The 12,857-nt window shown below is 44.6% G+C and overlaps 1 protein-coding gene across 2 annotated transcripts in view; it reads right to left on the reverse strand.

The window, feature by feature from the left end:
• Positions 1–9,540, reverse strand: part of MFSD12 (major facilitator superfamily domain containing 12) — a 38,569-nt gene extending 29,029 nt beyond the window's left edge. For both annotated transcript variants that reach the window (XM_032216831.1, XM_032216044.1), the window contains exon 1: positions 9,000–9,540. In XM_032216831.1, coding sequence (XP_032072722.1) covers positions 9,000–9,183 — 184 coding nt within the window. In that variant the 5' untranslated portion in view covers positions 9,184–9,540. The remainder of the gene's footprint in view (positions 1–8,999) is intronic.
• Between the last annotated feature and the right edge of the window lie 3,317 nt (positions 9,541–12,857).

Below are 12,857 nucleotides of genomic sequence, written 5' to 3' on the forward strand. Positions count from 1 at the left end.
ACCTGACATGTGACTTGTCCACAGTGACCCGACGGCCCCAGGGTGGACTTTGGAAGATGATGCCGCATTCGAAAGAAAACAAACAGGAAGGGAAAAGGCTCTCTGAGGGACAGCGGTCAGTCATTCAGTCCCACTGTGACCTTACTTTTTTATCAAACAGCCAGGCTCAGGAATCCACCCACAATGGAAACAGGGGCCAAAACACAGATACAAAGATCCTGAACTCATTTGGAAAAATCGGGACGTCACAATTTAGGAAGAGCCACAATAGCTGAAGGAAAGGAAGCCGGGTGTGGGTGGGTGTGGGTGGAGGGGGTGTCCCTGATTCACCTTCACAAGAACAGTGAGTGGACTTCCACTATCGCCAAGTGTGTTTTGGGGTTGGGGATTTTTTGCGCCAGAAATGTCAATGACATTTGAGCAATTCTACTGAAGGAGAAAGCAGAACTGAATACTGGGGAATATGAGGTCTAAGCTTGCATAAATATTGTAGCTCTGGAGGACAGAGGACTGAATTAAGGAAGCTACGGATAAATAAATGGCAGTTGAGATAAAATACAGAGGAAATGACAGCAAGGGCAGTTTGTATTTCGTTAATAAGGCTCCATTTCCCAATTGATCAACCTGAGGAATATTTTCTCGTCTTCCTGGAACTTGCACACTTTTTAAAGCCCTTGCTGGAAATATCTTTCCCAGAAGATCTAACCAGGCTTTTCACACAAGTCCATGAATAAATTCACATGCCAAACTCCTTCCCCAAAAGGAAACTTTCAAATGTGTTGGTCATCAGTTCCCAGAAACCTCTATGTCAGAGGTGTCAAACTCATGGCCCGTGGGTCGGATGCGTCACGGGCTGGCCACCCCCCTTAGCGAGGAGGTAAAAGTCGTGATACATGACAATGATGTGACGAGATGCAAGTTTGACACCCCTGCTTTATGTGGATGAGAATTTGGGAAATTGAATCCAATCCTTTTCTGGGGTTGTGGGGTGTGTTTTTTTTTTTTTGTTTGCAAAGAAATGTGAATACAGGTAGTCCTTGTAATGGAGACTGCACATTACATCGTAACCCGAGAATTCATTGGAGTGAATCACGTAAAACGAACATGAAAGTCCTCCCCTTCGCCCACGCATTTGCTAATCTAATGTGCCAGGTTGTTAAGTACACAGGAGGTATCTCAGGGTGAGGAAGGTTATTGTTGTTAGTCACAAAGTCGTGACCCCATGGACACTGCTCCTCCTTCCTGTCCTCTGCTCACGCTGACTGCTTCGATCCAGGCCACCTCATCTCTGTCGTCCCTTCTTCTTCTGCCCTCAATCTTCCCCAGCTCAGGCTCTTCTCCAGTGAGCCCTTCCGTCTCCTTAGGGGCCAAAGTGTTTGAGTTTTCAACTTCAGGATCTGGCCTTCTAAAGAGCTAGTCCGGGTGATCTCCTCTAGGACTGACCCTTTTGACGCCCTGCAGTCAAGGGACTCGCAGGAGTCTTCTCCAGCACGGTAGTTCTCAGTTTTCCAGCAGGGAAAGGTTATAGAGGACCTTCGTGATGGAACAGGATAACTGCTTAACACTACCCAAGGCCTCCCCTGACCCACTGAGATACCTCAAAAGCTTCCCCCAATTGCTTCCTCTTCCTATCCTGCCGCACAGGGTCTCCACAGGCACTGGGCCTCTGGAGACTCACTTATCTTGTGAAGATCTAGCGATCTGTCTCCTCTCCAGGCTCTCTATTGCAGTTTTGCCTGCTCCAGGCGCTCCAAAAACAGAGCAGTGAGAGCAGAGCGGGACGAGCACACCATGCTCGGCTTCTCTGACTCACCAAAGCTGCCTCCCCCAAGGGCTTCCAAAAAGTGTTTGCATGCAGTGAAATCACATTGCTTCAAGCCTCAAGATCATCTAGTCCAAATCCAGGATCCACTAGAGAAGGCTGGCTGGGGAATTCTGGGAGTTGAAGTCTACAAGTCTTTTAAGTTGCCAAAGTTGGATGTTCCTGCAATTGAGTGTCCTTATTTCTCTGACAGAGTAATTATTGACCATGCTATGTTATTATACGCTGGGCTTGAAAATTCTGGGAGTTAAAAGTCCACAGATTTTTAAGTTGTTAAGGTTGAGAAACATTGGAATACGGGTAGTCCTTGCAACTTTAAAGTTATGACAAGTTAAAAGTTATGGCAATCCCCCTAAAATGGTACTTTTGACCTGATTTTTTAAAGGCACTTGACAACCAGCTCACCTTTAGAATTATCTGCAGTGTCCCACAGTGATGAGACCACAACTTTCAACAATTTTTTTGCCAGTTTTGGTATTTACTTCTAATTTCTGGGGAAAAATACTCATTGGATAAAATAGACTTGTTTAACAACCATAGCATTTGGTTGTAACATCAGGAATTGTCACATGGTGACCCACTTAACGATTGTCATGACATACAACCATAATTCTGGACTCAATTACAATAGTAAGTCAAGGATTACCAGCATACACTCCATCATCTCTGGACAGAATAGCTATTGACCATGTAGAATTGAGAATTGGATGAGTCTGTCGATCAGAAGGTCGGCAGTTCAGCGGTTTGAATTGCTAGCATCACGTAATGGAGTGAGCTCCCATTACTTGTCCCAGCTTCTTCCAACCTATCAGTTCGAAAGCATGTAAAAATGCAAGCAGAAAAATGGGGAGCACTTTGGTGGGAAGTTAACAGCGTTCCGTGCGCCTTCGGCATTTAGTCATGCCGGCCACATGACCACGGAGACGTCTTCAGACAGCGCTGGCTCTTCGGCTTTGAAACGGAGATGAGCACCGCCCTCTAGAATCAGGAATGATTAGCACATATGTGCGAGGGGAACCTTTACCTATGCAAAATTCAGAGAATTGAAGTCCACAAAGGTTAAAGTCACTGAGGTTGAGAAACACAGGTGAAGAAGTTATTCCTGATGTCTAGAATGACTCCCTTTCCTTGGGGTTTTAAAACCCCTGGTTCAGATCCTGCCCTCAGGGGCAACAAATTAAACCTACTGTCTTCCATAAGACACTTTAAATATGCAAATATTGCTATCTACAATCTCCTCTCTGTCAACTTTTCTGTAGGCTAAACATAGACCTTTCAGTATCTTTGTATCTCTCCTCTGAAGATACTCCAACTTGTCAAGGTTCCCTTTGAACTGTGGTGCTCACAACAGGACCAATCTGAATAAAAGAACCAAATTATAAAATTGAAAAAAGAAGAGAGCAGAAAACTTGTAACTCACACTTCTTCTTTGTACGAAGAGACAAAGAAGAATGCATAAACACAAAAGGTTTTTCCTAGTAGCTACATTCACAGTTGTTAACTACTTTTAACTTTGGCTACAGGTTTTGTATGCATCGCACAAACCCAATCTGTTAACCTTGGTGAAGGGTTTTGTGTGTGTGTCCCGCAAACCCAGCTTGTTTGACTAGTTTTTGTCATTTAAAAGTAAACAAAAGCAAACCGGAAAATGGATTAATTCAATATGCAGGATAGGTATATGATTGGATTACAGCCATACAGGGCAGAATTAAGGTCAACTAATGTTGGGTTTTCCCCCCTTACCAGAGGAAGCCCCCTTGTGGAGTACAGTGAAGCTGTTACCATGGCAACTCCACAGCACTGTACAGTAGAATCCATTTTATGGTAGTATGGTAGAAGCCATTTTAAGGCACAACAGGCTGTATCTTAATAGAACACACTCACACACCCTCGGTTAGGGGTGTCTTACTCCCAAAGTATTTGTTTCCAAAGAGTAAGTAATCTGTGTATCACGTTTGGTTGAAATTGCTCTAGCCGTTCCAGAGTTATGCTGGAAAATACATACACACAGAACCATATATATGTGTGTGTGTGTGTGTACGTACGAGGGAGGAAGAGAGAGAGAGAGGGAGAGAGAGATGTATAAATAATTCAAAGAACAAATACACACAGTACTCCTTCTTCCTCCTATTTTCCCTACAACAATACTGTGAAGTGAGCTGTACTGAGAAAAAGTCATTGGCCCAAAGTCAGCTGGGCGGCTTTCATGCCTAAAGCGGGACTAGAGAACTCATAGTTTCCTGGTTTCTAGGCCAGGACCTTAACTACCACACCAAACTGGCTGTCTTGGCCTTCTTCCTCACAACAACGTTGCACTCTTGTGTAAGGATGGTGGGAGGAAAATAATCCCGAGGAATGAATATCAGACTCCTTGGCTCAGTCTGGCAAAATTCTGTTTATGCTGCTCTGGAAGGGATTTGGGAATGAGCAGAACGGAAAGAGGACAGCAACTCATGTATTTATTTATTCGATTTCTATAGCCAAGCAAAAAGACACCTTTGCCAAATCTTTGCTTTGCTGACTCACCGGGGGGGGGGGGGGGCCTTCAAGATCAAGCTTGTTTTGTGTCACATACAGGAATTAGGAACAAGGCAATTGGGATTCTAGATTCTGGCATGTGACTGAAGGGAAACAGAAATGAGTAACAGGGTGATAAACTCAGTCATGTGTTTACTGAGATGGAGGATCAGATATTCTTCTCCTGCATTGTCCACCCTCTTACCTCAAATCTAACAAAAGAACAATGGCCCTTCTTTATAAAGTTACCAGGGAATCCTCATATTAACCACCCAAATTAAAGTAGTAATGTGCACTTATTTTAAGCTCAAGCATGCTCTGTACATGCAAAGTGTTTTCTAACGCTGGCTGCAGAAGGCAACGGACAGCATCCGCTTCAGAAGAATGAAACATTAGTCTTGCATATAATCCGTCAGCGAGCAAAATACCTTTTCTACTAAACAGGGCATCCCTCCATAGCAACGGCAAAGGATAAATTACGATGAGGATAAATTACGATGAGGATAAATTACGATGAGGATAAATTACGATGAGGATAAATTACAATGAAACTAATTAAGATCAAATTAAGTTAAACTATTAAAAACATTCGTCAGTTTTGCATGTAAGCATTTTGGCTCCTCTGGGCACACAATGAGTTTCTTTCCCATCAAACCAGGAAGCTGTTTTTTAAAAAAAGATTGCTTTATGAATTCCAGCGTTTTTGCTCTGCCTGGGGGAAAAAAATACTCATCAAGATTCTATTCAAATTATAATCTCCAAGAGTCTCATAAGCATATGAGCCTACATTCAGTGCAATGCAGGTAGCCCTCGCCTTGAGCCCAAAATGTCTATTACTTAAGAGAGAGAAATGAATTTTGCTCCATTTTACGACCTTTCTTGCCATAGTTGCTAAGTGAATCCTTGCAGTGGATAACTGAGTTCCCGGTTGTTAAGTGAATATGGCTCCCGCCCTGTTGACTTTGCTTGTGAGGAGGTTGCAAAAGAGGATTATGTGACCTCGAGACACAGCAACCATCATAACTATGAACCAGTTGCCAGGTGTGTCTGAATTTTGGTCACATAATCATGGGGATGCTTCAAAGGTCGGAACTGTGAAAAATGGTTGCAAGTCACTTTTTTCAGTGCTGCTGTAGCTTCGGTGGTCATTAAATGAATTGTTTGTAAGTCGAGGACCATCTATGGTTGCCAAAACAGAATTTATGTACCGGTAGCTCCTAGGAATCAATCCCAACTTGATGGCACAAATCATCAGTAACAATCAGAGGTGGGAAAAAGAAGATGCTATTATCTGACTAGGGCAGAGGTATAGAACAGGGGTTTCAAACTTGCGATCCATGAGCCAGATGTGTTACGCCTTGGCCATGCCCACCCCCATTTTAGCAAAGGAGGAAAAAGTTGTGATATGTCACGTGACAACAATGTGAAACCGCATGTTTGACACCCCTGGTATAGAATGTTAATCTCTTATTTAGATGAGAGTTCCAAATTAACACCTGTTTTAAATTATCATATTTTTTGGAGTATAAGACGACCGGAGTATAAGACGCACCAAGATTTTAAAGAGGCAAATTTAAAAAAAAAGGGTTTTACAGTCTGCAGACCTTGCAAAAACAGGCCCACTTTTTGACAAAAACACGGAATGCATAGCCTTTAGGAGGCTTATGGAGTGCTCCTGGGGGCTGGGGGAGGGGCAAAATGAGCAAAAAAGGGCCCATTTTCCGCTCATTTTTGCTCTCCCCAGCCCCCCAGGAGCACTCTGGAAGCCTCCTAAAGGCTATGCATGGCCATTTTTGCAAAGGGAACGAGGTTTTGGGAAACCAAAAATGCTGTATTCGGTGTATAAGATGCACCCAGATTTTCACCCTCTTTTTTGAGGGAAAAAGGTGCATCTTATACTCTGAAAAATACGGTACTTCAGATGTATATGTACTGGGTCTCATTCCAAAGCACTATGTTAGATACTGTGTGGACCACTTTGTACAATTTATGTTGTTGTTTTTTGTCAAGCATATAAGATAGCAGATAAAAGTAAAACGATAAATGATTTCGAATACATGAAAAGGATATGAATAAAAACCCATCCCTTACAGACCTCTTAGGAATGGGGTGAGGTCAACAGTAGACAGTCTAAAGTTAAAGTTTTAACGTTGAGATTTGCATTTACTAGGCTCTGAGCACATTGTATGGGACTGGTTTGCCATTCTTGCGTTGAGTCTTGCCTGGCTACGAGCCACACCTTGATCAAAACGTATTGCAATCGTTGGGGAATTCCAATTCAATCCAAAGCAATGGAAGGGGAACATACCATTTCTAAAATTTGCAAGGTTGGAGCCATTCTACTAAAGCACCCTGACTGCAGGCTCACATTTGACAAAAGCCAGCCTTGTTCCAAACAAAGCATGATTCATTAATGGAAGCCACCCAAACTCATCATCTCTGCTCGCCCCAGCAGTTCTAGCCGGAGGTCATGTTCCGTCCCCTTCTGTTAACAATGTCACCCTGTGGAATCAGGCATTGTAATTTACAGCACTTACCCTGTGGAGCTCCATCTCTCCAGAGATCTGGATGGCTTCCACCTCGTTAGCCTTTTTTGCAAGGCTCTCAAACCTGGCTATTTTCCTCCAAACTTTTGGACTGGAAGGTTCGTGTGAACTCTCTAACACAGGAGTCACCAACCTTTCAGGCCTCAGGGACCATTAAATTCATAATTTTAAATCCCACGGATCACTAATATGATTTTAAAAAAGATAAGTGCTATTTAGTGCAATATAAAAATTGCAAATACTTTTTCTGCGGACCCCCAAAATTTCTCGCAGACCACCAGTGGTCCATGGACCACCAGTTGGTGACTGCTGCTCTAACTCATTTATTGTGAAGCCGAGGACCTTCTGTTGGCAACCTCAGATGTTATTATTTGGTCTGTTCTAACTGTTGGCTTTAATTGTGCAGGGCAGCTAGAGTCCTGCTGTGAGAGGGACAGCCATATAAATAATTTAAATGCATAAAGAAGGCAATACTATCCTAAATGCTCAACAGTCCAAGGAAACTAAGCCATTTTTTATCTCTACATTTGGAGAGTGCTCTGTTCTAACAGATAAGCAAGAGATCATTTTAGAACATCCTTGAATGTAGAGATCAGCTGACCCTGCAAACACATGAGCAAAGTATAACGTAACAGTAGTAACCAGCTTTCCTCTGCTGGTGCCCTCCCATAAAAGGTAAATGTAAAGATTCCCCTTGCACATATGTACTAGTCGTTTCCGACTCTAGGGGGTGGTGCTCATCTCCATTTCAAAGCCAAAGAGCCAGCGCTGTCCAAAGACGTCTCCGGGTCACGTGGCCGGCATGACTAAACGCCGATGGCGCACGGAACGCTGTTACCTTCCCACCAAAGGTGCTCCCTATTTTTCTACTTGCATTTTTTACGTGCTTTCGAACTGCTAGGTTGGCAGAAGCTGGGACAAGTAACAGGAACTCATTCTGTAACACAGCACTAGGGATTCGAACTGCCAAACTGCCGATCTTTCTGATTGACAAGCTTCCACCCTCCCCTAGCAAGTCGCAATCAAGGATAGACTCTACCTGAACAGGGAGATTGCTCTTAGTTGGCATTAGAAGATTGGAAGATAACAGAGTTGAATAGGACCTTGGAGGTCTTCCAGTCCAACCCTCTACTCAAAAGCAGGAAACCCTATAACAGAGGTCCCAAACTGGCAACTTTAAGACTTGTGGACCTACCCAGCCCTAGCTGGCTGGAGAATTCTGGGAGTTGAAGTCCACAAGTCTTAAAGTTGCCAAGTTTGGGAACCCTGCCTATATCATCTTGAAGATCCATGACTTTGCCTAGTGTGCTTTTAAAAATCATTTTAGCCAAATGACCCCACAACATGGCAGCGAAATGAACTGTGTCACGGAGAAAGCAGGCTTTTGCTCTATTCTATATTAAAGACTAATGGGTATACTCTCCAAATGGTGCCTCCAAGGCAGCACATTGTCCAGGAAGCCAAGCAATTGGAGTGTCTTGACCATCTGCATGCCACCAGTTGCCCAGAATTAAAGCCCAGCATTCTGATAAACCCCCATTTTACTCCTAAGCCTGAGTTCCCTCTGTAATCATGTAATCAACAGAACATTCATACTTAGAATTAACAATTACAAGAAAACAGACTAGGGATGAACAGTGAGAATTGTTGCAAACCTTTTGCTTGAGCTCAAGCAACATCCAACTGGACTCTTGCCATGATGTTGAAATACATGAATCTCCAGCAACATCAGCACGAGGCTCCATTTATTGGGAGACGATTCAGATCGCTATTAACGCGTGTTTCTCAACCCCCCAATTTGAAGACGTGTGAATTCCCCAGCCAGCTTCTTCAAATGCCAAAACCGGGTTGTTACACGCCCTACTCGTTCGCTTCACACTAGTTAGCCCATGCTGGAAAATAAGTATCACTCGATCTGATCCGGCGAAGCTACTTCATCGATCCTTAGGCTACTCTCTCCTCATTCCTGTTTATCAGCTTCCTCTTTCCAAACAGCTTACTCCAACTTAGCGTCACCTTTTAAAATTCCGGTCCCGCCTGCATCTAACCGGGGCAAAGCCCGACCAGTGTTATTTATTATTTATTCATTTAATTTATTTATTAGCCCGACTTACCAGCCAGATGCCACGATTTCCTCCGCCCGTAGCGCCCACACCCGCCGGCTTGGTCCGCCTCGTAGCCCACCAGGGGCGTGCAGATGCCATCGGCCACCTGCCCCGCCAGCAGCAGCGCCCCCGCATGTTGGGTGCTATAGCCCAGCACCGAATGGAAGTAAACCAGCAAGTAGGTGAACCACATCGAGGCGCACAAGTCGTTCAGGAAATGACCCACCGATAACTCAGCCGGTCGCGAAGGGACAACGGCGGCGGGGCGTCCATCCTGCCGGGGAGGCGAGGGCGAGACGCGGCTCACAGCGCCGGGGCCTGGAGCCCGATGGCCCCAGCTGTGCGTAAAAGCGCACCGGCAGGCGCATCAGCTGGAGCGCGGTTGGAAAGCGTCCAGGTTCCGGCCGGGCGGGAAAACCAAGAGAATCGTAGCTCCTGAGGGGAAAAGCCCAGCCATGCGACCGCAGACCCGCTTTTATCGGCCCCGGGGAAGCCCCCCCGGGTTGGTGGCCGGCGACGTAACCACTTAGGCTGTACCGCGGCGTCCTCCATTGGCTCCGCCCGGGGCAGATAGGCGCGCCTCCTCCAACGGCCTCGCGGATGGAGCCAATGGAAAGCTGCGCTGCGAAGACGCCGCGCCTCCAAGGTGGGACTCGGTTTTAGGCAGCAGCCGGCTTGTCCTTCGCTCCGCCTTTCGGGTTGGGGAACTTCTCCGGTAAAAGCAAACCGGCTCCTGGATTCAAATCCGAGACTACACTAAGGCAGAAGCTTGTCCAGCCCAAGGGTAAAACACTGAGCAATGTGGTAGATGCAGTACAATGCAATGAACCAGATCTGCGCATTGGGGAAACAAAACAACCACTTCATAAACGCATGGCACAACATAGGAGAACAAACCCATCTGGGTTTTAGGGCAAAACCCGCTCTTTGAAGACAGCAAAGTCCACATTTTGGACAGAAAAAAAAAGTGTTGGTTTGAAAGGGGGGTAAAAGACCATCTGTGTCAAAATTGAACAGAAAGGGAGGGATACAACATCACCTATCTTCAGTCTACAACACAGTCCTTTTAGCAGTTCCCAAAAGCTTCACACTCATTTGCACCACTCAGGTGACCCTGAGATAAACCTCCAGGTGGCCTTAATGATTCACTAAAAGAATGCATATGACCAGCTGTCTGCAAGAAGTATAAATCCTTCCATGTCCACCATCTAGTCAAAGCTGAAGAAGCTTCTTGGATGAGAAGCAGAATGTCTTCAAAGAAAACAGAAAGTCTCTTGAAAAAGCACCTTTGGGACAACCATGACCTGGTTGAGAGACTCTCCGTAGACATTTCCCAGATGAATTGCATCAAGGGGGACTCCGATTCGTCATCAACCGTTCAGTCATATCCAACCCTTGGCTGTGGCTCATCATTCCACACTCCGATTCCAGGAGCTGAATTCCAGGGGTCTCGTTCTTTGAACTTGAGTTGCCAGCTTCTCCAAAGAAAGCAAGTTTGCCTGTGCTTTTGCTAGTCACAGTTTTGGCCCATTTTATGTTCTATTTGTGTGTTTTTAATTTGCACAGATTCCCAAGATTTTCAGCTTTTTGTTCTGACAGAGACCCCAGGCTCCCACTCCCAGCATGCCATAGAGATGGATTCTGGAGGTTGTAGTTCCATGACATCCGGAGTATCTGAGACCCCCATGGCCTTAAGGTAGATAGGTAGGAACTTACGATCACAATCAAGCTCAACATTTCAGTTGCTAAGTGAAACATTTGTTAAGGGAGTTTTGCCCCATTTTACGACTTTTCTTGCCACAGTTGTTAAGTGACTCACTGCTGTTGTTCAGTGAGTAACACAATTGTTAAGTGAATCTGGTTTCCCCATTGGCTGCTTGTCAGAAGTTGCAAAAGGGCATCACATGACCTCAGGACATTGCACGAGTCATAAATATGAGTCAGTTGCTAAGTATCTGAATTTGACCATGGGATCATGGGGATGCATTTATAGTCATAAATGTGGGGAAATGGTAATAAGTCACTTTGTTCAATGCCGTTGTGACTTTGAATGGTTACTAAATGAACTGCTGTAAGTGAAGGACTACCTATAGAGTCCTCATTTGCCCCCTATCCAAAATGGACTTGCTGTGAAACACATACAAGTACAGATCCCATTGAAAAGTTGGTAACATTCTCAAATGGCTCTCTAAATAAAGTCTTTTAAAACCGTTTTCTCTCCAGGCCCCTTTCTACTTTAAAAATTACTCAGTTCCCTCCTCCCCCCCCTGAGTTTTTGTTATATTTGTAGATATTTACCAGACTGCATTAAAAATTATCAGCAGTTGCACAAGAGCACATCCCATTCTCATAGGGCCTCCACACCAGGGATGAAATCCAGCAGGTTTTGAGAGGTTCTGGAAAACCAGTAGCGGAAATTTTGAGTAGTTCGGAGAACCGGCAAATGCCACCTCTAGCTGGCAAAATCTGAGATTTTGCAGTAATTCCCCCAGGAGTGGGATGGGAATGGAGATTTTGCAGTATCCTTCCCCTGCCATCCACAAGCCACACCCACAGAAAGTAGTAAAAAATTGAATTTCACCACTGCTCCACAGCCTCCAAAAATCGTGCAGGAATGCAATGTGCTTTCAAAAATAGCTGTTGATGGATGTTGGTGAATGCTGCCGCCCAAAAGGTTGTGATGTGTCAGCTTTGATGTGTGTCATAAGTTTACCATCACTGAACTAGGCAGACCAATTACCATTCTGAACATTCTCAGAAGTGCTTCCTTTGGTATCAGTTGCAACAAAAACCCCTCAAAATATTGGCATGTAACTCAGATATCTTATTGTTTGACTCCGTGCATCTTACTGAAGTTGGTTCTGCTCCACTTTAGGTTCAGTGAAATCTAAGACAGGATCACACAGGTCTTATTTCCAGAGTGTGGAACGCGTGAAGCCCTTGAAGTCAATGCTGTGCATCTCATGATGCTTCGGCGTCAGTGAGTTGTTTCCACAACGCTTCCACTGACACTTTTAACTTGGCTTGTAACCTTAGCCCTTTGTGCAAGTTTGCTAGGGAAGATGGGGATTTAAAAGCCTTTGCATCTTGTCCCAAGTGCCTCTTCTATGTTTCCCATCAGCAGGGATATGACACTGTAGAAAGTAGTAGTCCTTTTAAAAAACGTTTCAAGGTTCTAGTCCTTAGGAACTTACTGGAAATAAGTTGCATCCAGTTCCGTATGAACATGTATACCTGTCTTGCACGATGGCTTCCAATGCTTAAAGATGCAGATTGCAGTAAAGAGAGCAGAAAATTCTGATTTTGGGTTGCCCTTTTCACTTCAGAGGAGACATGATAGCAGTCTTCCAATATTTGAAGGGCTGCTACAGAGAGGAGGGTCAAGCTATTCTCCAAAGCACCCAAAGGCCAGACAAGGAATAATGGATGGAAACTGATCCAGGAGAGATTCAACCTAGAAATAAGGAGAAATTTCTGACAGTGAGAACAATCAACCAACGGAATAGAAGTTGCCTTTGGAGGTTGTGGGAGCTTCATCACTGGAGGCTTTCAAGAAGAGATTGGACTGCCATCTGTCAGAAATGGTGTAAGGTCTCCTGCTTGGGCAGGGGGTTGGACGTCTAGATGACCAGGTCCCTTCAAACTGTGTTAATTTGTTAAAGTCCAGATTTTTGCAGCCTGTTCTGTATTAGATAACTTTCTTGCATTGCAAATAATACAGTAAACGAAATGTGATTTACTGTACTTATTTGAAACTAATTATGTTGTGTGAATCTATTCCGTGTGATATGTTCTACAAAGCAGTTGAGTTTATTTAATACATCATGGCTGACATTATTGCCATGGGCATACAAAAGAAGGAAGGAA

Source organism: Thamnophis elegans, chromosome 1 (assembly GCF_009769535.1).
Source record: "Thamnophis elegans isolate rThaEle1 chromosome 1, rThaEle1.pri, whole genome shotgun sequence".
In the NCBI taxonomy this organism is placed as follows: Eukaryota; Metazoa; Chordata; class Lepidosauria; order Squamata; family Colubridae; genus Thamnophis; species Thamnophis elegans.